The 22,642-nt window shown below is 48.2% G+C and overlaps 7 protein-coding genes and 2 non-coding genes across 9 annotated transcripts; 4 read left to right on the plus strand and 5 right to left on the minus strand.

The window, feature by feature from the left end:
• Window positions 1-2,743: 2,743 nt before the first annotated feature.
• ATNIH1004_005667 (cation diffusion facilitator family transporter) lies at window positions 2,744-4,009 on the minus strand (the record flags this gene model as incomplete). The annotated part of the gene is made up of 2 exons (XM_033570317.1): window positions 2,744-3,387; window positions 3,454-4,009. 2 exons carry the CDS (start codon window positions 4,007-4,009, stop codon window positions 2,744-2,746), a joined length of 1,200 nt encoding a protein of 399 aa, XP_033426349.1.
• Window positions 4,010-5,927: 1,918 nt separating this feature from the next.
• On the plus strand, window positions 5,928-6,627 carry ATNIH1004_005668 (uncharacterized protein; the record flags this gene model as incomplete). Its single annotated transcript, XM_033570318.1, has 2 exons — window positions 5,928-6,175; window positions 6,264-6,627. The coding sequence occupies 2 exons, from the start codon at window positions 5,928-5,930 to the stop codon at window positions 6,625-6,627; spliced, it is 612 nt and encodes a 203-aa protein (XP_033426350.1).
• A 552-nt stretch (window positions 6,628-7,179) lies between these two features.
• ATNIH1004_005669 lies at window positions 7,180-7,250 on the minus strand. Its single transcript has one exon. It is a non-coding gene; the product is annotated as a tRNA-His (tRNA).
• Window positions 7,251-7,277: 27 nt separating this feature from the next.
• Window positions 7,278-7,348, minus strand: ATNIH1004_005670. The gene has a single exon. It is a non-coding gene; the product is annotated as a tRNA-His (tRNA).
• Window positions 7,349-7,804: 456 nt separating this feature from the next.
• ATNIH1004_005671 (transaldolase family protein) lies at window positions 7,805-9,014 on the minus strand (the record flags this gene model as incomplete). Its single annotated transcript, XM_033570319.1, has 6 exons — window positions 7,805-8,141; window positions 8,189-8,420; window positions 8,480-8,588; window positions 8,650-8,778; window positions 8,829-8,872; window positions 8,942-9,014. 6 exons carry the CDS (start codon window positions 9,012-9,014, stop codon window positions 7,805-7,807), a joined length of 924 nt encoding a protein of 307 aa, XP_033426351.1.
• Window positions 9,015-10,005: 991 nt separating this feature from the next.
• Window positions 10,006-10,821, plus strand: ATNIH1004_005672 (succinate dehydrogenase cytochrome b560 subunit; the record flags this gene model as incomplete). The annotated part of the gene is made up of 3 exons (XM_033570320.1): window positions 10,006-10,045; window positions 10,113-10,203; window positions 10,386-10,821. The coding sequence occupies 3 exons, from the start codon at window positions 10,006-10,008 to the stop codon at window positions 10,819-10,821; spliced, it is 567 nt and encodes a 188-aa protein (XP_033426352.1).
• Window positions 10,822-14,489: 3,668 nt separating this feature from the next.
• Window positions 14,490-15,433, plus strand: ATNIH1004_005673 (mitochondrial 54S ribosomal protein mL57; the record flags this gene model as incomplete). The annotated part of the gene is made up of 3 exons (XM_033570321.1): window positions 14,490-14,862; window positions 14,937-15,166; window positions 15,278-15,433. The coding sequence occupies 3 exons, from the start codon at window positions 14,490-14,492 to the stop codon at window positions 15,431-15,433; spliced, it is 759 nt and encodes a 252-aa protein (XP_033426353.1).
• A 903-nt stretch (window positions 15,434-16,336) lies between these two features.
• Window positions 16,337-18,138, plus strand: APM1 (AP-1 complex subunit mu; the record flags this gene model as incomplete). Its single annotated transcript, XM_033570322.1, has 6 exons — window positions 16,337-16,375; window positions 16,450-16,578; window positions 16,757-17,004; window positions 17,057-17,546; window positions 17,604-17,975; window positions 18,058-18,138. The coding sequence occupies 6 exons, from the start codon at window positions 16,337-16,339 to the stop codon at window positions 18,136-18,138; spliced, it is 1,359 nt and encodes a 452-aa protein (XP_033426354.1).
• Window positions 18,139-18,725: 587 nt separating this feature from the next.
• On the minus strand, window positions 18,726-22,223 carry ATNIH1004_005675 (uncharacterized protein; the record flags this gene model as incomplete). The annotated part of the gene is made up of 5 exons (XM_033570323.1): window positions 18,726-19,542; window positions 19,607-19,926; window positions 20,538-20,612; window positions 20,675-21,826; window positions 21,885-22,223. The coding sequence occupies 5 exons, from the start codon at window positions 22,221-22,223 to the stop codon at window positions 18,726-18,728; spliced, it is 2,703 nt and encodes a 900-aa protein (XP_033426355.1).
• Window positions 22,224-22,642: the final 419 nt, after the last annotated feature.

Consider the following 22,642-nt stretch of genomic DNA (forward strand, 5'->3'; position numbering starts at 1 on the left):
AGCTAGGAGTCTTGTAGTTTACCAGATGCCGCTTGGTATATTAAACCAGGAGAAAGAGAGGTCTGGTCTGCACAAATACACGTAATTGTAGTAATCCACTCCCGATTACTATCCTGTAGGCGTTGCTTGAGGCCTCCTTGGTTATATAATTGCCTAGAAAAAATTCTCTTGCCCTTAAGAAGTATCCTAATAAGAAATCCTTTCTCATCCATATTATACATATCCTCTTGCTGTATATTGTATTGCTTGATTTTCCAGCCCAGATATTCAAAGTATAAAGTATATTTAAATGCAGAATCAGCCCGCTTGTGTGCAGAATTAATACCAGTTGTACAGCAAGATATAAGATCCTTTTAATACCTGTCTAAGAAGCGGCCAGGCCAGTTCTTTCCTGGCTTTGTTCCAGCAATTTCCTTGCAAAATTCCGTAGCATCTCATGCATATAATAAAGGCCTCGCTCTGATTGCTTATTTATAAAGAACACAAGCTCTTTGGCCTGCTAGTTGTTAAGTAATCGCTGGTCTCTATATTGCTCCTACCTCGGCTGCTGAACTCCGCGGTGACGCTTTGATAGCGTTGATCGATTAACACTAAACTGTTTTGCAATTTGAGTATAGTTAATCCGTTCTGCTGGTCCCAACGAATTGATTGCAGCTAACGGGGCTTCCATTAAAGCCATATTAAATAAGATATGGTAAATTAAACACCTATGTTTATAAAGTTGGTAAGTAAAGATTTTGGGCAGCAGGCGGTATCGGGCGGCAGTTGGTGATCTACAGTATAGTCATTGTAGGTCAAATCCTACTAAATATACACATTTTTCAATGAAAATAAAATTCACCATCCTCAGTCAAATGCCGCTTCTTGCATAGGATTAATTAGCCGGGCCGTCTTCATAGAAACACAGTAATAGTAATCCAGTAGGATGTTGCAGGAAGAGCCAGCGGCTGGATTCCAGGCTTTGAATTGGTCGAGCGTGAGATAGGTGAGCAATGAATAAAGTGTCAAATAACGACTCAGACGTTAAAAGCAAAACTAATTCTCCAACACAGAAGGTGGAGGCTTAGAGGAGTCATCTTCGCCCTCAGATTCTTCATAGTCTCCAAAACAAGGCTGGGGATAACGGGTGCCAACCGTTCCATCCATACCATCTCCATCTTTATCCCAGTTCGCCTCATCGTCCATGCAACACTGCTTCGTATTCGCTCCTTAAGATTGCAATAATTTGATTATCTCTTGATCATGTTTCTGTTTAGCCACGTATAACGCAAAGTGCCCGGTTACATGTGCCAGGACAGCTTTGTCTAATAGAAATCGAACAATAAATCTATCCCCTCTCTGCACAGCAAGATTCAAAATGCTTGCATGAGAGCTAGAACTGTCGCTATGATTGATCAACAGTTGGACAATATCATGTCTACCGTCCTCGACGGCTCGGTATAGCGGAGAAGGTCGGTATCGGTCGGTATCAGTCTGGATCAGCTACTTTGTCCAGCAAGAGTTCAACCAACTCTCTATGTCCGTACTTGACAGCTGTAAAGATGCGTGGAGAGGATTCCGCACGAGGGTCTGAGCGGCGACCCCAACCAGGCCTATGGTAGCGAAATTGCCACGATAGAAGTTCGCCTGAGCACAGTAGTCAAGAAGTGTTACGAGTGTTACGATATCTGTGTGACCAGTTCGGATCGCAGTGACAAATCCCTTCTGGATTTGAACAATGTCCACAACGTTATATTGTGCCGCCTTCAGTGGATGGGTTACGATATCGCGATTGAAAGGATATCGTCTTTTGCTGTTGGAAATATAGCTATCATCTGGGTCCTTCTCCCATTCCTCGTCGGAGGAGACATCGCGTCTCCTTCCTCTTGATGTTAGACTACACGACTGGGTACGCGCCGCTTCCACTCCCTTGAGAGTAGTTTCGCCACTGCGACAGCATCTCTGCTACCGAAGAAAGTGCTGAGCCATGCAAATATCGACTGTTGTATTGATAAAGGAAATCTCTTAGGATATGGTAAAGATGACGGCTGGTCGGTACCAAAGCATAGACGTCCTTTAATAGGGTTAAGTATGAGGCGACAGCGGGAAGGTCTCAATCGGTGAGTGAGAAGCATGACCAGTGTAGTTAATGACGAAAAGCCAGAGGCCATCACTAGTAATTATTACCATTATGGAACATGTACTGTACCTCGATGGAGAAAAAGGGGGAGCAACCAACTTCGAGTAGTAAATACAAGACTTTGCAATGAATGGTGACTCCTTTAGTGGCGGATAAAACCATTTCTAGACCTCGGCAAAACCTGAGATCGGGATTGATTGGTTCCCATAATACTCAGGTACTATCTAGTGTATGCCTGAATCTATACGGCTGGTTCATAAATAGTATGTATGTATGTACATAGATAACTGTCCATACCAATGATTGATCTCCATGTACAAATGGCCAGAAAAACTGGTCGAGTCTGCCGGCTACCATGGAGAACCCAGAACCGTCTGCCCTATCTCCTCTCTCTTCATCCCATTTTTCCCAGTAGGTCTCTGCTACCGGTGTGTCCAACGTGGCTTGGTCATCCTTTCACCGGCAGAACAGCCTTGTTCATTCCACTCCGCGGGGGTATCATATGATCCTCTGTATGAGAGTTTGAGGGAACGGAACGTTGAAAAAACATAGCGAAGCCTCGTAAGACCCTATACATCAGCGAAAATGAAGACAACAAACCAGAGAAAGCGCATAGCACCCTATTTAACGCCTCCTGCGCGTAGAATCTTCATGCTCATGGTGTTCGTGGTGCGCATGCGCCTCGCATTCCGCCTCGATTTCATCTTCTTTTGGCTCCGGGCTACCTTGCAACGTGACATCGGTCGAGATAAATTCCTCAGAGAACGTCAGCTCTTCATGCTCCAAGGGCACGAATCGTACTTTGACTCGTTTGACGCCGCGAACGGCCGCACCAATCGCGGCTCGGACAGACTCCTCAATCTCTCGTGAACGGTGGATCGGCCATACTCCAGGCACCGCTAGCTCAATATCCATAAGGTAGTTCTGTCCTGATTTCATGCCCTGCACATGGCGCACCTTGACCGCGTCGCCATCCTTCAGTTTCGCAATCATCTTCGATGCAGCCTTTTGTACGGACTCCTTGATGTCATCTTCAACGGTTGTATCAGCCAACTCCAAGAGCGACGTTGCAGTGTTCCCCCACCCTGCCTTAATAACCATCAGTGAGATGAGCAGTCCACCCACAGGATCCAGCCACGAAGCATCCTGGAATAAATAGGTCCCTCCGATCGTAAACAAAGCGACAATACTCGTAAGCGAATCGATGCGATGGTGGACGGCGTTGGATGCCAGGACCGATGATTTTCGTTCATTCGCTACTTTCATGGCTACCAGGGATCAAATTGTCAACACTCACGTCTGCAGACTCAAGTCCGTAGCGGGGGATTACTCACTTGCACGGTAAAGCCACTCTTTTATAATAATAGACCCAGCTGCGAGCCATGCAGCATGGATGCTAGGTCCAAGGACTTCTACTCCGTGACTGTGCGAATGACTATGCCCCAAGGCCCCCAAATGAGAAATTGCCTCCGCAGCTTCAGGGTAGAACTGGGCCAGCAAGACCTGACCCGAATTCAGACCCATGAACACGCCTCCACAAAGCAACAATGCACTCACGCCTAGAGCGCCAATGCTCTCGACCTTCCCATAGCCGTTGGGGAACCGTTCGGTCGGGGGCTTGAGCGACCAAGCCACCGTACCCAGGGTCAGAATATCCGACACGAGATCAGTGAGGGCGTGATAAGCGTCGGCAATCAGAGCTTGCGAATTAAAAACGTAGCCTCCGATAAATTTCCCAATTGCCATGGTTAGGTTAGCGACCAGGCCGATTCGCGTGATCCGAACTCCCGCATCATGTTTATTCGTCGAGGTGAGGTATACATTGCCGTGATGGTGGTGATGATGGTGGTGGCCACCATGGCCACCGTGGCCCCTTTTCTGGGACGCCATGGGTGACAGGGGGATCGTTGTGGTGTTGGTGGTGTTTTTTATGATCGAAAGGGGTGGAATGGGACGGACATTGGCGGGGAGAAGGGAATTCTTATGATTGGGGAGGGTTGAGGTGCGCAGAACACGAAGTTGAGCTCGGGGGAAATGCACAATTCCTTGTCGAGACCTGGCGATGGAATCTCGGAGGACTGAGCGTGGTAATGGAGCTGGTGATGGATGGACCCTGCACCGCAGGGGCTGCGTCAGCAGCATCAGGCCGAACGTAAGGGAAGAGCAGAAGTCGTCAACTAGTGGATAATAGCGGAGTCGGCGTAAGAATTAGGAGCGACACGACTATCTAACAGGACACAGTGTTATTGGGAGCTGACGGGGGGTAGAACGAACCTATCCATTCTTTCCCAGGATTTAAGGGAAAGACAAAGATGAAGTTCCGACTGAATTGAAGCTCTGGACGGTCGTAGGAATCATATAGTCATAATCAACTTCCGGCAGAGGGAATCCCGACATGCGCTGACTGACGACTTCGGTTCCGAACGGAGGCTTTCGCCCGATTCCATCATAGTATCGCCTATGACTGGGGGGATCATTACATATTCCCACTCCGTACATTCATGGCATGACCACCGATTCTTCGCGTCCGGAAATCTTTCCGTCTCTTAATCATCATTATCAATCTCTAGTTAGTAACTAGTTCCATTGGGTCTAGGTATTTATTCGTGCCTGACTAACTAGGCTACAATAGTTAAGTACCAGTCGTCCATACTCTGAGTATGGAGTAATCGAATCAAAGACAGCCAATTACCAGGTATCCACTGAGGATATTCTCAGGATAGCAAGCAATCAGTAGCACTGTCGCGAGCGCCTGGGAACCTTTCACTACAGTAACCCAGATAGCCGATGGATCAAGAATATGGCGCGTATTAAGGCGATTCATAATATATCACGTCCTATCAGATAAAAACTAACTAAGAAGAGGTCTAGTATCCATACAAGAGGAAACCCTAGGGAATTCAATAGATATCTTCGGGTTATTCTTTACCATGCTGACTGTGGGGTGACATATGGAACTAAACATGTCTACCCTTACTCCGTAAATGGGCTTGGCTATATTGGATCTTCAATACTTCATCGCCAGCAAGGAATCACAAAGCTTTACTACCGTGGCTGTAGTAGTATCCACCAATGATTCTGCACAGAATTAGCATTATCAATCACATCCATTGTGATATAAAAGCGCACAAGTCAAAATGTCTCATGTTCACTCAAGAATCACTAGGCCAAGTCGGGACTAACCTTCCACACTCATCGCCATAGTATCTCCAGGTATACCATCCATCCCAGAGTTTAAGCCCAAAGTGTCCAGGGCTTCTTCAGCCCATCATCCTTCAATCCCCTTGCTCCAAAAATCTTCGAAGCTTCGGCCCTTTACTCCGTTCTCGTCCTCTCTTTTCTTCAATTGACCAACATGAGTGACGCAATAACCTCCGCAACTACAACTATACACACTACCCTCGATGTCTCCCTCGATAATTTCGGCTGATTACACTTCCTCCAAATCTATACGCAAATCTGTAGCTGCTACTCTCTCCCCGATACATCATCCAGATCCACCTTACTCGACACCCTCACCAAGGGTCTAGAGCGACTGACTGCCAGTTTTCCATGGGTGGGGGGCAAGGTCGTCGACGACGGCACCAGTGAAGGCAATAGGGGAATTTCAAAGATCAAGCCATTCCAGAGGATTTCCAGACTAGTTGTGAAAGATAACCTAGATGGTATCTATGGATTCCCTACGATACACCAAATTCCCGATTGCCATGCTTGACGTATCGATCATTGCCCCGATCAACACCATTCCAACAGGCACCCAATTTCCAGACGGAGCCCCAGTCTTCATGGTTCAGGTCACTTCATCTCTATGGGCCTGATCCTAACCTCTGTCGGCGAGCACAGCATAATGGATGTGACCGGTCAAGACCGAGTCATCCATCTCCTCTCCAAGACATGCCGCAATGAGCTGTTCTCCGATGAAGAGCTGTCTTCCGGGAACCTAGCCCCTTTGGATATTATCCCTTTCCTGGACGACTCTTACATCCGAGGTGATGAGCTCTCCCATCAAATCATCAAGCCGGGCAGAGTTTCCCAAGTCCACGTGGGCCTACTTCTGTTTCAAGTCCAATTCCCTCGCTGCCCTCAAATCCATCGCCAAAGAAACAATAACCATTGAATACGTATCCACAGAGGACACTCTCAGCGCATTCATGTGGGAGTCCATCACTCGCACTCGTCTACCTCCCTCGGACCCCACAAGCGAGACCACCTTCGCACGCGCGATTGATGTCCGTCGATTCCTCAACGTCCCATCAACGTACTCGGGACTGATCCAAAACATGGCGTATAACGATTCAACTCTACAGCAGATATCCGATCAACTACTTGGCTGCATTGCATCCCAGCTCCGACAGGAGATCGACCCACCGAAGATCGAGTTCCGAACCAGAGCCCTGGCAACCGAGCTGCACCGTTCCCGGGATAAAAGCCACGTCTCATGCACAGCAACCGTCAGTCCATCGACAAGCGTTTCATTCAGCTCGTGGGCAAAGGTTAATCTCTGCTAGCTTGGTTTCAACCTAGAGCTAGGGAAGCTCGAATCAGTGACCGCAGTTTATTCCAGTTGGGGGTTTGCTATATGTGATGCCCAGTGATCATAATAGCGAGACCGCAGTCGCTATTTACTTAAGTGATGACGACATGGAAAAGCTGTAAGTAGATGAAGAGTTCGTGAAATATGCATCGTTTATTGGTTGAGACTCTTGTATGGAAGTCTATCAATAGTATAGATCTCGGAAATGTATCGAAAGAAAGACTAATGCTCTACTTACCCTATGTCATTTAAGATATCCATTATACTAATGAATGCACATGCTGAACTCAGCCAGGGGCCATAACTTCCATATACCATTTCTGTATACTAGAATCTAGTATTCAGCACCATCCATCGAAATAAATCTCATACATAGTAAATACACTCATCTTCATCCCCGAGTCACTCTCTTGGTATTCTCTGTACATGACCTACAATTCACTCACATCTCATACAAATCCAACCACGCACCTATACACATTTCACATACGAATCCAATTAAAAATTAAATAATAAAAAAAGGATATGGCGCTGCCCGGAATCGAACCGGGGCTGGCACGGCCACAACGTGACGTCCTACCACTAGACCACAGCACCTCTGAAACGAAAAGAGAAATTAAGACATGGAGCTGCCCGGAATCGAACCGGGGCTGGCACGGCCACAACGTGACGTCCTACCACTAGACCACAGCTCCTGTTTCTTGGGAAAAAGATCAAATTTTTGACTATATAAGGCTGGGCTAGAGTTTAGGAGCTAACCTCCTTACGGTAAGGACTCTTTTACTATATGATAACTAGGTACTTAAGTATATGAGAGTCATGTTTAGGTCTCATTTTGTAACTTTTTGACTTTTATATTTGGTGGTTGGTTTGTACCTTGGTTGAAATATAGGTGGCCCCGGTATAGCTGCACAAAATGGATCTGTTTGTTAATATTGCACAAGTATAAACTGAATCAAGGATGTATTATTTTTAAACTACGAATCCGCAACTTTGAATTTCACAAAAGCACCCCCTCATTGCTAAATGCAGTATAACAAAGCTAAAAGTTAGACCTCATAATTTGCTGTAGCCTGTCCTGCATGTTGCAGAATATATTAACTGCCTATTATCATATAAGTGATTATTGCCAAATACTTCGCATTACCTTTTCATACCTGTATGAGTTTCTCCTCACTTGCACCATGCAAGTCCCGAGTGAATGCAATTCTATATGCCGGCTCATCATTCACATAGGACAAATTAGATGGAGGCACGACAACTGGGACGTTGGCATCAAATAAGGACTGCATCCCAGGAGCAGTGGCTGACCGTGAGAGCTCCTCCAGGAGACCTGGGGGAACAGTAATGTGCCGTTCGCCAGCAAGGGCAAAGATTTCATATACCGAGGCCAAACTGGCAACGATAACCTGGGTCTTTGCCTCGATGGACTCGTAGTATTTCTGGATTAAGACACATAGAGGTAGCAGCTTGTTCGGATCGGTGAACCTGATTCAGTGTCAGCGTGGATGCTACACGAAGGCGACTCTATATACCCTGGCTCAAAGTGAACCCTCAATTGATTAACATAAGGTGCTACATAGGTGCAGCCTACTTCCGCAGCGAGAACAGCCTGTGTCATGGTGAAGAGGGTGGTGGCCAAAGTCCGCACCCCGGCTTGCTCGAGGGTCCGGCAGGCCATCATGCCTTCCCATGTACCTGGAATTTTAATGCAGATTCGAGACTGCTCAAAGCCATGGTGCAGATGTTGGAAAATCCTGACGATTCCTAGTAGGAGACAGTCACTCAATTATATCCTCTTCTCCGTGATAGCAATATATTCTTACTCAAGGCGTTTTCAATGGTCTTCTCAGTGGAGTAAGAATAATACGGATTGGTCTGGACATGGACGTTCCCTCGAATATGAGGAGCAATCTTCAAGGCCAATCTCACCATCTATGCCACAGTTTGTGAGTCACGGATATCACGGGATCGACCGTGCTAGAAGTATAAATACCGCAACTTCTACTGCTAATTCCTCGACGGAGATGTTCGGGAACCTAGACAACAGAGACCTTGCGTCTGCAACTGAAGCAACAATCAACTCGGCATGCTCTGGCTTGCAAAGTTCGCTGTACGCGATCGCCTGAATGTGTCAGATCCATAGTCCTCCCAGGACAATTCAACCACCCCCACCTGATTCGAAGTGCAGTCCTGGAATGGGCCCAGCTTCTTAGCCACTATGGAATAAGACAGTTAACATCTTGTCTCGGTCATATGGAGTCAAGTGACAAGATTATATCAAATACCCTGCTCATCCAAGGTGTCACAATCAACAATAGTCCTCGTGCGGAGAACATCTAGCCCAGTTTGAACTGCCATGTTGATGATTGGAGATAAGAGACAAGGATTGTAAGGGCATAGAAGTAGAAATAAGCTAGATATCACTGGAAAGGGACGACAGATAGAGATCGATGCCTGATTCTTTAAATAGACAAGATAGTAGCCACCCCTCACCCCAGCTTATGTTATAAACCCGAATGACCATGTCCGGAAGCTACCGCCCGGGCTCTCGGACCGAAGCCAATCATCTTCCCTGACGTCAATAGAGAAAGGAATATTTACTAGGTTGATCTTATGCAGATCTACCTCGAGTATAAGGCTAGCCAACGCCACAAATGAACGACTGCCGCTGAGGCAGCGGAATGGATCCGTCAAGGTCATCTTAGTCGGCCCAAGGCAACTAGTCAAGGCTGACAGTTGTTCTTTCAATTCTGGGCAACTAGGTCTGCCCCATAGAGATCGTAGAGCAGTAACATATTTACAATCACTCCGTATACTTCAATCCACTCTACGGTTGATATCAATAACAGAAAATTGTGTATATGTGACCCTGATATGAAACCCCTTCGTCCCATGAATAGGGAAGAATGGGCGATTAACGACGGGCTGAACTCTTTCTTCGGGCTCTCATTAACCTCGGCGACCGCGACAGAATGCCGAAACCAGTGAGGTTCTGCTAAACACGTCAACATCATTCCAGGGCAGTGGTAGACAACGTGGGCGGAGACCCGTGAAGAGGAAGAAGAGAGGAAGAAAATCAACACACGAAAAAAAAAAACAATTTATTGACAAGAGGTAAATCCGGTTTCGGCAGGCGGAAGGGGAATGGAAGAAGAATTTTCCGGATGGTAATCCAACGACTATCATTGGTCAACAGGAACGTCACACTGTCGTCACGTGACTAGTACCTCGCCCGAGGTTGTCCGTCCCGTGATTCCGAAGCGCTACGAGAATCGGGAGTTTGTACCGACTTTCTTCGTCGACTTCTTGCGTGCATCGCTGAACGGGGATTTTATTACCCATACACACCATGATCTCCCAGAAGGTTGCTCAGCAGTCGCTGCGACGACGTACGTACCAACCATTCTATATGATCTGATCTCCTGTTGGATGGTGGTCGCTAATTGTTCACTGCAGTCGCCGTCCAGCAGCCCTACGCCATGCGGTGGTCCCTGATGAACTCCGCGTCACCCGCCGCCGTCGCTATTGGCAGGAATATTCAGACACGGTGAGTGGTTATTTGGGACAGGTTTCATGGAGCCGTCTCGTAGAGCTTAAACGAGGGGATGGTTTCGCGACACATGGCCGCTACGTCATGGATGGGTGATCCTTATCCCTGCGGATACCTACGTTGTTGGACTAGAACGGCTGTATCGTCAGTATGACATGGTTACTAATTTCTATGGATAGGCACACTGCTTCTACCACGAAAACGTCTGATCCGACGAAGATCCTCGCTCAGCAGCGGTTGAACCGTCCCGTTGCCCCCCATATCTCCATTTATCAGCCCCAGATCACCTGGTACGGTAGTGCTTTCAACCGTATTTCCGGAGTCGCTGTGTCGGGAGTCCTGTACCTTTATGCAACTGCCTATCTTGCCGCCCCATTGCTTGGTTGGCATCTGGAGTCGGCTTCATTGGTGGCTGCTTTCGCTACTCTCCCCCTTGCTGCGAAGGCCGTTATCAAGGGTACTGTGGCCTTTCCCTTTGTTTATCACTGCTTGAACGGATTGCGCCATTTGACCTGGGATCTTGGCCGCGGAATTACCAACCAGCAGGTTATGAGGACTGGCTGGACTGTGGTGGGCTTGAGTGTTGTTAGCGCTCTTTACCTTGCTTTTTACTGATTCACTTGTGTCATACCTTTGAGTTTTGTCCCTTTCCAAAATATTATTCATTGTGCAGTATATTTTATATCGGCCAATTGAGACTACTGTTTGTTTCTGGATTGTTGCACACCTGACACCATCTTGCCAGGCCATCGCATGGCAGAGTTAACACGCGGATGTAGGAAGTACTATGACGCAGCACCTCAGTAGCTCAAACGAGCAGGAGTAGACAAAGGTTCGGGGACTCAATTTACTCTCCATGTCTTTGTTTTTGTACGACATTGCTGAATACCCTACAACCATACTTTCTGGTTCCATGGGCAAATGGCAGAGATACCAGTCATCTCATCATTGTTCGACTCAAAAGGGATATTCTCTGTCTTCTCATGAGACAACATTGTATTCCGAAAGTTAACAAAAATTGATCTGCTCTTATCAACTCCTTTCCAGACTCCCACCCATGAACAGTCTATTAATTGCTTTCGATAACAGGTTGCCTTTCTAAAGACCGAACCCGAACCCGCATTTTATGACAAGATGTACAGTCCATCTCACACCCCATGCATATTCTTGTTATTTTGATCACTGTATAGGTGGTTGTCGAGTAGCACTGTATCATCTGTCAGTCTTCGTGCGAATACTTCGATTAGAAGCCAGGGCCTTAAGGCAGTCAGGTAGCTCCATGTCGGTGATAATGGCTAGATATTCTGCTCAATTCAAGTCGAATTCTAAGACTTACCTATCATCTATCAACTAAGCAGCCACCGTTGCACCCCACAAAAGAATTAGACGGGACTCGGAGGCGGGTTAGGTGGAAATGGCTTTGGCGAAGGAGGATCTTGCGAGCAATCCATTCCAAAGCGTTCTTCGCTGTTGCGATCACGTACTTGAGAGTTGTCCTCAAGGCGGTGTGAGAGGCAAAAGGTCATCTTGTCAAGGACACAGGCCATTTTCTTCTCGCCAAAAAACTTTGCAGAGTTCAATGGTCGTAGTGGGCTATGAGATGAAGGATCAAGGATGCTTGGAGTTCTTCCGTGAGCCTTGGGACAGACAAAGATGACGATGAGGGCGTGAATGACGAATGGATCTCATGGATGGGCTAACACTTGCTGCTTAAAAGCACCAGCCCAGGGCTACCTGGAGCAAGCTGTACACCGCTAGACATCTGATCCCACGGGAAAGAACCGCGTGGAGGTGGCTCTCCCGACGCTCCAACCGCGACCACCATTGGATATTTTCCAGTCTAGAAAGTTTTTCTTCGGGTTTCCCTGCAAGGGCCCGACGGAAGTTTGGGGGTAATGAAATGTCGGACAGCGTACTTGCAGCCGACAATGGCTATCTGTCACGGGATTGGCTCTCTCAGATGGTGGAAAACGGCAATCTCGAGATGTCTCTAACGTCTTTGCATTCACTCGTCTACAGCTCTTTACGGCGACCCTAGTCCGACATAACTGCACCCCTTCGAAGTGACACCCGCAGGCCCCAGAGAAGAGGCCTTCCGGCTCATTGCAGCTAATGCGTTACTGGACTTGTATCGTTGGCCAGTTTTTGGCTCGCCTACAAAGAATGGAGCAGCTACTAGCCGCAATGACCCTTTACAATAGCAAATCCCGAAGAAGCTGATATCTCTGCTTTCTCTTATTCTAGTTCTGTTCTCTGTTTGGCGCTTTAGTCGGCTTGATCCCCAGAAATGTTGGGGGCGCGTTTAGCCTCGCAGGCGTTGAGCGCGGTAGTTATGGGCGCATCTGCAGGATCTTATGCTTGAAAGCAAACAATCACCCCCAGATGACTGGACAAAAGAGGCGGAAAATCTCTCAATCAATTGATTTAAACATTGAGGCCTATATTGTTCATGTTCTGAGGTAGGAGTGCAGCTCATCCGTTCCTCTCTATTTGTACTCATGCTTGTTTTATGATAGAGCCCATATTTCCATCACTAATTGTCAATTACCTCAGTGACAACCCTGGTCTGGTTGACTGCTTCCATCAACACGGTCCAATAAAAGCAAACACACAGATATTGGGGAAAGGAGTACAAGAAGAGTCCTTGCACGACTTGGCTCCAAGGTTTGAAATGTATTAAATAAAAAAAGCATGCAGCACGTGGACTACCTCCAAGTTGCTATTGTCATACGGAAAGAAGGAAAAGGACAATAAACGGGAAGCAGGTCTCCAATGCTCTTCCACACAAGCAGTACCACGGAGCGGTGGCTTTGCAGAATCCGCAAAAAGAAGCAACAGTAACGGGCAAGGATTTCCACACCGGCTCTTTGAATGCCCAATAACTGCCGACAACCGACGAAAGAACTGAATCCGGTGTAGCGAGCCTTGCTTTTGTCGACACTGTCAACCATTTCTTACCCTTGCACAACGCCTGAGTGGAGATGATTGGGATCTTTGCTTTTTTCTTCAGCATCAGCCCGTGAACGGATATCCTATCGTGGCCCAGTCAATCAATGGTCTGAGCGAGACACTGGTTTCGACCTGGGGAATGGGGTACGGATAAACAATCCATCTGAACATTCCTGCATTGGACCATTTTCTGTGTCCTTACCTTTCTTCTCCTGAGAGTTCTCGGTCGAAGGACCTTCCATACAACAGAACCAGCCTGAGGTTACAATAATATACCGGCTAACCATGGTATCTGCCGTTCTTCGCTTTACAGCAACCATTTCCAAGCCTTGGCCGCTGACTTGGTGCAACCGTAGATCATATTCACCGGGGGTTTTCCAGTATTAGACCGTCACCATCGGCTTTGTCTACACCGGTAACTATTCCTATAAGACCCAAGGCTCACGGCAGACGGGAACAGAGCATGTGAGGTCAAGGTGTGATAGGCCTTCATACTGTCCAATTGCTTGGTCAATTATTTGGCTAGTTGCCGCGAGGTGTCCGGTGGATGAGCAGATGGATCGATGCCAGACCACCACAGGTATTTGCTTTCCCCCTTTACACATTCCACCGGTTTTTCTATCCGAGGTGATTTTGAAAGTGACCTCCGTCTCTAACGGTTTCTTCTAGTGGTACGTATTATGTAAAGTAGTGGCATATAAGTCTAACAGACAGACAACACAAGAGGTTCTTAAGGAGCTCGGTTAGAGGGCTTTATCAGAGATGTTATTAGCAAATTATTTGCGGGAACGCTTGGTATCAGATGCTGTGGTGTCCCTCTACAGATATGCATAAGTCATCTTGTATGCTGAGGCACATAGCCAGCTTAGCACTTGGTGCATGCCAATGCAGGCCCACCAAACGTGAGAATGGCCAAATTTCCCCAAAGCCAAAACGTAGCACTAAGGCTAAGACTGTTGTATAATCGTCTGCCAGGCTGGGTTCAACAATACTAGTTGCCCATGGTAGGGTAGGTGGCATTTGCTGGAAGCTGAGCACCAGTTTTTGCAGTACCATAAAGTGAGGAGTATTGCACAAAGATCAGAAAGCACAATTCAACATGATTTGACAATGACTTGCACCCTCTTCATGGATGGAAGTGGATGTTTACCGCCGAAATCCAAACGCCACAGAAATATGACCGGCCGCGCTATGTCCCGATCAAGACTAGCGTCGCATCTCCGAATTCTTTCAATCCATCCATTTTCAAATCAATCATCTGGAGTGACTGGTCAACGGCCCTGTTTCCTCTCCCACCTGCGGCAGCTCGCTTTCTCCCCTCCTGGATATAGATCATGGCTTCAATACTCTCGACCCGAGCAACCAGGACATTCTCCTGTTCCGCCTGCCACTCTGTCGCCAAGCCCGTCCTCCTCTCCAAGCGTGGATTGTCGACATTCGCCGACCAGACACCAGTCGACTACGCAGAGAAGCCTCGATGGTCCTACACTCCGCCCCGAGCGCAGGCTCCGTTCAGCTTGCGATTGAACTCAAAGAGGCGTGACTTCCCCGTCAACTCCGACCCGAAAGTTCTAGACCAGTTCTACATCCGCATGCTGGGCAATGACGGCGACAAGGTTCTCTCCGACGAGGTCAAATGGCTCGCTGTGACACATAAGAGTTTTGATCAGGGTCGGAGAGGGTTCAATGATCGTCTGGCTTTTCTAGGTGCGTGGGATCTTGTCCCCCATGTCCGCTTTCCTCTTTCAACGGGACTAATCGTGGCTTTGGTTTATAATTAGGGAAACGAATTGTTCAACTTCAAGCTTCTCTAGCTTTGGTACAAAGCCCTGGAAATCCTGCCAATGCTGCTCCGGATGCATTTGGACGGGAACCTTTCTCTCATGCGGCATTGGATGGCCTGAACAACCTTTCCATCAGTACGAAGAACTTCCTGACGGAAAAGTCGAAACTCGCGGAGCTTGCGCAGAAGTACGAGATGGAGAAGGTTCTCAGATGGAGTCCGAGAAAGGTGCGAATCGTTAGACCTTTTTTTTTTTTTTTTAATATATTATTTTTTCTTAAACCTTGGGGCTTTCTCTCTTGACCCGCCCGTCCATGCTAACAGATCTTTCATTCTCAGCCCAACAACCTCGCTAGCTCCGGGATTGAGCTCGTCCTCGCCCATACCATGTACGCAGTGGTTGGAGCCGTGTCTCTGGAGAAGGGTGGGCACGTTGCCAACAAGGTCGCCCGGGAGCGGATACTGGCACCGCTGGGATTTAAGATCACTGCTTAGATCCGGGGTGCCGTTACTGGGAAATGGCCGCGGGAGCATTTCAAGGCGTTGTCTCCTCTTTTCCTTGTTTTCATCTTCTCTTGTCGGATGTTTTCCTACATGTTGGTCTCTTCATCCACCGTATATGTATGTATTTTTACTACGACCTGTGCTATATTGACTGCAAATACCATCGGAAGGCTCTTTTCATTTATTTCTTATTTCAACCCACAGGGATAAAACAGGTAGATGTACGGTTCCTCTGACACCGCCCGAGTAACAGAAGGCAAAATACCCGGCCAGCTCTTATGGAACCCTCGTTAAGATGCATAGTCTTCGCACCTCTGTATCGCAAGTTCAGTAATGGAACTGGAGACGGAACAACAGAATGTCGACCGAATCCAGAAATCACAGAAGGTAATTTGTACTGCCTTGCACTGTCTATTGGGAGCGTGAAAAGGAGAAAGAGAAAGGAAAAGAAGAAAAGAAAATCTGCGAAAATAAATACATTCCGAGCCAGCAAGTCGCTAGTCCCTACTGGTAATAGCGCAGTGTGTTGCGCTAGCCGAAGTGGGAATGATAGTGACTTCCGGCGACACCAAGAGGGGAGCCAAAAGAGAAGAGAGACTCTTGTTCATACCTCATTCATTCTCCATTCGGGCATTGGGACCTTCACTGGCCTGAAGCTTCCGTGCATTGGTATATCCTCTGCCTTCTCGATCCTCAGTCCGCGGAGACTAATGCACTTGGACAGTTTCCCCCTTCTCCGTCCCTCGAGCAGCATGTCCGACTAGTTGGCCTCTCCCGTCGAATCTCGCTCAGGAGCCTCCCCGTTGCTGCCATACGATTGACGTCCAACTTTCCTCCTAATCCATCCATATATCACGTGTCTTTTACCGTCTCCTATCCTCTTGACCTTCCGCGATGGCCTCGGCCATCTTCTTTCTGGACCTGAAGGGCAAGGTACGCCATTCCCTGATGCCCCGATGTTGACATTCCACCGCATCTCTATTCCCCTGGTGCTGACTATCCAGTAGACCCTTCTGGCCCGAAACTATCGCGGAGACATCCCTATGTCCGCCGTCGAGAAATTCCCCATCCTCCTGAGCGATGCCGAAGAAGAAAGCTCCGCCGTGCCCCCCTGCTTCTCCCATGAAGGCATTAACGTATGTTGGCTGTTTCCCCCACCACCCGTTCCCCGCAGTGCAATTCGCTTCCCCTATTCTGTTCTTTTGGGGCTACAACTTGGGCTCCTGCTGGGAATAGAAAAAGGGAGGGAAATTTTTTTAGAAAAAAGGAAGAAAAACTATTAGAATATCGGCGTGCTAATATTCAATGGTTTAGTACCTCTACATCCGTCACAGTAACCTTTACATCCTTGCGTTGACCAAGAAAAATACCAATGCGACTGAAATCCTCCTCTTCCTTCACAAGATCGTGGAGGTGTTCACGGAATACTTCAAGGTGCTAGAAGAAGAGAGTATTCGAGACAACTTCGTCATTATCTATGAATTACTGGACGAGATGATGGACTTCGGCTACCCACAAACGACAGAGAGCAAGATATTGCAGGAGTACGTGGCCAGTAACTGGTGGACGGAAATCACGAAATTCCATGTAGCTGACCAACAATCAATCAAATAGGTACATCACGCAAGAGTCACATAAGCTGGAGGTTCAAGCCCGGCCTCCCATCGCAGTCACCAATGCAGTCTCGTGGCGCAGTGAGGGTATCCGATACCGCAAGAACGAAGTCTTCCTTGACGTTGTCGAATCGCTGAATCTTCTCGTATCTGCCTCCGGAAACGTCCTGAGATCCGAGATCCTGGGCGCCATAAAGATGAAATGTTATCTGAGCGGAATGCCAGAACTTCGGCTGGGGTTAAACGACAAAGTGATGTTTGAGACAACCGGCCGCGCCACGAGAGGCAAGGCGGTTGAGATGGAGGACGTCAAATTCCACCAATGTGTTCGACTTTCTCGATTCGAGAATGACCGAACGATCAGTTTCATACCGCCAGATGGTGAATTCGAACTCATGAGCTATCGTCTGAACACGCAGGTGAAACCTCTAATCTGGGTCGAGTGTCTGGTAGAGTCGCACTCGGGTTCCCGTGTGGAATACATGTTGAAGGTGAGAAACCTTCTCCGCCCTCTCAAATAGAGCTTGGAAGCTGACCGCTCAACTCAGGCCAAAGCACAATTCAAGAGGCGCAGCACCGCCAACAACGTCGAAATCGTGGTACCTGTCCCCGAAGATGCCGATTCGCCGCGCTTCCGTACCAACATCGGCACAGTCCACTATGCGCCCGAACAGTCGGCCATCGTCTGGAAGATCAAGCAGTTCGGCGGAGGTAAGGAGTTTCTGATGCGTGCCGAGCTGGGTCTCCCCTCGGTCAAGGGCGACGACGAACACGGCGGAGGCATGACTGGAGGATTTGGAGGAAGCATGGGAGGTGCCGGTCCCGGCAAAGCGAAACGACCTATCAACGTCAAATTCGAGATCCCTTATTTCACGACAAGTGGTATCCAAGTACGGTACTTGAAGATCACTGAACCCAAGGTATGGTCTACATCTTTATTTTTGGTTTTTATTTTTATTATTGTTGATAATACGACCCCAAACTAACGATTCTTTTATATAGTTGCAATACCCCTCCCTCCCATGGGTCCGATATATCACCCAATCGGGCGACATTGCCGTTCGTATGCCTGATGTACAATGATGTAGAGCGTCGTTATATAACTAGTTCAATTAGAATTTGTCATGCAACTAATTAAATTACCCTTTACATATACTTCGCTTCCTGGTAGTTCTATGTTGGAGTAATTTATCGGTATTGTATTCATCCATTTGATTCATTTGATTTTTTGGCTTTTGATTTTTGTATCCTATTTGCAAGCCTGATCAATCGTGTCCCTCCCTTTCTTTGCTGAATCAATTAGATATTGATCAACTGACCCAAATCCAAAATCAAAGTAGAAATTTCCTCCTTTTTCATATATGTATGTAGGAGTAGGTCGGTAGGTTGGTAGGTAGAATATCGAAAGCCATACATGGGTATCTCACAAAAAAGAACGAATTAAAGGAAGGTGGCATGGACTGTCAAAAAAGAGAAAATAAAAGGAAAAGGAAAAAAGAAAGAAGAACAAGAAGATGAAGAAAGAAGGAAACGGAGGTTGATCGGGTAGGAGTCAACTGAGGATGCCTGTTTTGGTTTGATCTGGTTTGCATTTTTATTGCTCATCGATGAGTTTTTTCCACAGGTTTGAAATTCCATAATTCAACTGAGGTATCAATTGATGTATTGTATTACCCATGGGAGTTAAAGGCTGTTTCACCATCCGGTGAATCCGGCGCAGGGAGGGGAAATCCATCTCCCTGGCCTGTGGCAGCGGCTTTAGAGAACCCCTCGCGCGCCAGCATGGTATTCATAACGGCGCAGTTGTACGCGGCCTCACCTGGTGGGACAACCATGAAGATATACGTGTTGTCGGTGAAGCGACCGAGAAAGACGTTGAACTGGGGGGTTTTGGTGTGCATGACGACGAAGCCAGCTGACGCCGGAGTAGTATGGGTATTGCGGGCGGCGCAGTGCTTGAACGCCTTCATGATGTTGGAGAGACGTTCGTGGCGGTCATAGATGGGGTTCAGGTCACCAATTTCGGAGGCCACGGAGGTGACGGTGAGGAAGGTGGAGCGCTCGAAGAGGATGACCTCTTCAGCGTTGATGCGTTTTGCAAAAGCATGCAGGAAGCGTTCGATGACGGTGAGGTTGGGGATGAGACGGTGCACAATGCCGGCCCAGGCCTTGTACAACGATTGATCCCAGATGCTGCTGCCGAAGGTGTCAATGGAGAAATGCTCGGAGCGGCTGCGGATGAGGGCGGATCGTTCTTCATAGATGCGTTGACGGTGCTCGGCCTGGATCAGGTCGAGTTTGTGCACGAGGCAGAACACGTATGCATTCGGGCTAAATTCTTTCAGAGCAGCGATGATGGCGTTATACGTGTCGAGGTCACGCTCGACCTCACGCGACTCAATGTCGAAGACGTAGATGAGAACCGCTACGTCCGAGAAGATATTGCTGCGTTGCGAGGCGAGGTAGGTCTCCATGAAAGCATCTTGTCTGAGGAGGAAGGGAAAACGCTGAAGTCAGCTTCGACCAAGCCGAGATGAAACAGGTCACCTACCCTCCACAATCCCACAAATTCAAGGTGAGGTTCCCCATGAACTTGACATGGCTGTGCTCCACATCTATCGTCGCCCCCAGCCGACGGACATCTTTGGCAACGTAATTGCTGAAGATAATGGACCGCATAGAGGATTTTCCTGAGCCACTCTTCCCCATGAGTAGCACCTTTCTCTTTTTCTTCCGCACATCCATGGCTGTCCAGCCCGGAGGTGTGTTCGCGGAGCAGAATGACGGTCGTTGGTACCCCGCAAGAGTTACTGGGCGGGCTGAGCAGAGAAAGGACGGAACAGAGGGGTTGGATTCATCAGCCAAGAGTCTCTAGACCCATTGAGGCCAGTAACCAGCAGAACAGGAGACGATACCCGGGTACAAGCAATGGCTGGAGGACAGAGGCAGGAGCAGATGCGTCCCACCGAGTTCAAATCAGCCTCTCGTCATTGCCCGTCACGTGTGATACGGGACAGGAGTGGTTTACATAATCTCCTCTACCAGGTTCTCAAGTTAACTAGTCAGTAGTTAACTATAACTAGTTAATTACGATAGCTATAGACATCCAGACGGTTCATCAGCTTCAAGGCTTCCAACCCCGTCAGAAAAATAAGAAGCGAAAAAGAAGCTTGTATCACCAATGCTTTTTTCCCCATCCACATGTCCCAGAACTGAAAATGGACACCAAACCCAAAAACAAAGGTATACAGAAACAGATCATCATCTCATAGCAGTATCTCTACATCAAAGGAAGATTGAAATAGGTATAGCTTCTCCATGGAACCAGTCGATAGAAAAGGAGAATGCAACAAGGGTGCGAGGCATATAAACATCTGGTCATTAAGAGGTCGTAAAGACTGCCGCTAGCCATCAAACTCGACACGACGCAGGCGGAGTCAGGTATCCATGAAAATTAACAAGGTATGCGAATATTAAAATACGGTGCCGTCGGAGAGGATCATGATTGGGGGTTCCTTCGTATTGGGCCTGGATACCTCGGCGATCTCGCGGCCACCCTGTCATCACAATGTCAGCTCCAATGCCCTGCAATCCAAGGATGAAGAAGAGGATGTCGCACCTTCCATGAGCCTGCCTCTAGCATCTGCGCCAGGGTCAATTGATTCTCTCCAATCAGTCCCAGCTGCGAATTCACTTCTATGAGTAGGTTATCCAGGAACCCCACGGTGACCGCTCGCCATTCCACCACCACATCGTCATCGGTCGAAAAAAGAGGCACCACCTCCACATTCGGTTGCCCCTTGATCTGCGCATTCTGCTTGTATGCAGCGATTCCCCGCTGGAAATCACTCTCTCGGAGGGTCAGCAACCCCATGTCAATCAGTAGGCCACCGTTCCGGTATTCAGGGAGACCCGTGAGCAGATCACTGCCAGCAAAGTGAATTTTCATCAACTTCGACATCGGGACCATGATTGAATAGCACAACCATTGGGTGAGCTTGTGGAATGGCACAATGCTCTCCCATGGCTGCGCGGGAGGCGACTGTGGTAGGCTAGAGCAAGGCCAAGCGTCCCCGATTGACAAGCCATCGATTTGCGTCCGGGAAGGGGGCCAGATCGGGGTCAGACCATCCATGAGAACAGTCCATAACGTGGTTATCGGGACAATTGGCACCGACGAGGCGAGCGTTGATGGGTGAGAGAGAAGGTAGTCTACAGAAAGGGGGTTATTAACAAGGCACGGACACCGACGATAGCCAGACCACCAGGATAAGTCCTTACCAAGTAGATTCCCCGGCCTAGCATCCACACCAAAGAAGTCCTGGTTGTTCAAGGCTTCCGAAAGACGAGCGAGTAGTCCGGCACGGCCTTCCAGGCCAGCCAGTTGATTATTTTCGGAATGCTGCATTCCCTTGGCCAACGCCTCCACCGTGACCTTCTTCAGCCCCGCACCATCCACCTGGCATGGCTCTGTGGGATCACTACTGAACAAACCGGTCTTGAACATTTCTAGAGTAGCCACAGCCAGTCCTTCACTTCGCGAATAGATCTTGCCCGACTCCTTCGATTTGTAGGACCAGGTAGTGCCCGCGCCAGCGTCGAGAAGGACGGAGACTACAAAGAGATCGATCAACCGCCGGGTTCTTTCCTGCGCATCGATTGTACTGGGCCAGGACTGCAACAGTTGGTTGACACGGGGCCTGCCACCCACGTCAAAATGCTGCCAGCGGCCATGAGGGGGGATTGATTCGTAGTCGGGAGCGTAGTCTCTCTATACGGGCAAGCGACATGGTCAGTGGTCATCACATGATGATAAGAGGGGAACATACCTTGATCATCGAGACAATATAGGATGCGGTGGCCGTGAATTTACTCATGTCGACGTCGAAGTGGTTCAGTTGATTTCTCTTGGCCCTTTGCAGGACCAGACGGGACCGTTCGCGTACAGCATGGATACTTCGCAGATATGCAGCAGGGTCTAAGGCTGGATCGGGTGGTTTGGCAATCGACAGCTCGGGGATGGAAGCGGGTAACCCGCTGCCCTTGTAGCCGGGAGACCGCAACGAGGCATTGGAGGTGCGAGCACTATTTGCGGACACAAATGATTCCTGTTCGTCCTTCTCACTCTGGATCGAGTTTTTGGAGTCCTTGCGTTTGAAGAGACCCATGGTGAGAAGGTGGTGAGAGAGGACGTCGGCGATGTCCTACAGTGGGGATGAAAGGGGGGCAATTCGTTGCGGACAGATTGACAGGGAGGACACAACGGTGATTTAGTGAAGAGGGTAGTAGGTAGGTAGGGGAGAAGGGTTTGAGCTGCGAACTGTCGCCCAAGGAGAGAGATTGGAAGGAGACAGGTTAGACTTAGGAGAGAAGTGGTAAGTAGTTAGTGGGGGGGAAAGAACAGGAACATAAAAAAGATGATGATCTGCGACGGTTGCGCGGGAAAGAAGGAGCCCATTTTGAGATTATATTTTGTTCCTGGTTTTATTTTTTATTTTTTTTTTTTAATTTATTTATTCTAGGATTGTTATTATTATTATTATTATTATTATTATTATCTTTCTTAGCTTTTTTTTTTTTTAACCCT

This window comes from Aspergillus tanneri, assembly GCF_003426965.1.
Source record: "Aspergillus tanneri strain NIH1004 chromosome Unknown AapTan_4_pilon_pilon_pilon, whole genome shotgun sequence".
Lineage (NCBI taxonomy): Eukaryota > Fungi > Ascomycota > Eurotiomycetes > Eurotiales > Aspergillaceae > Aspergillus > Aspergillus tanneri.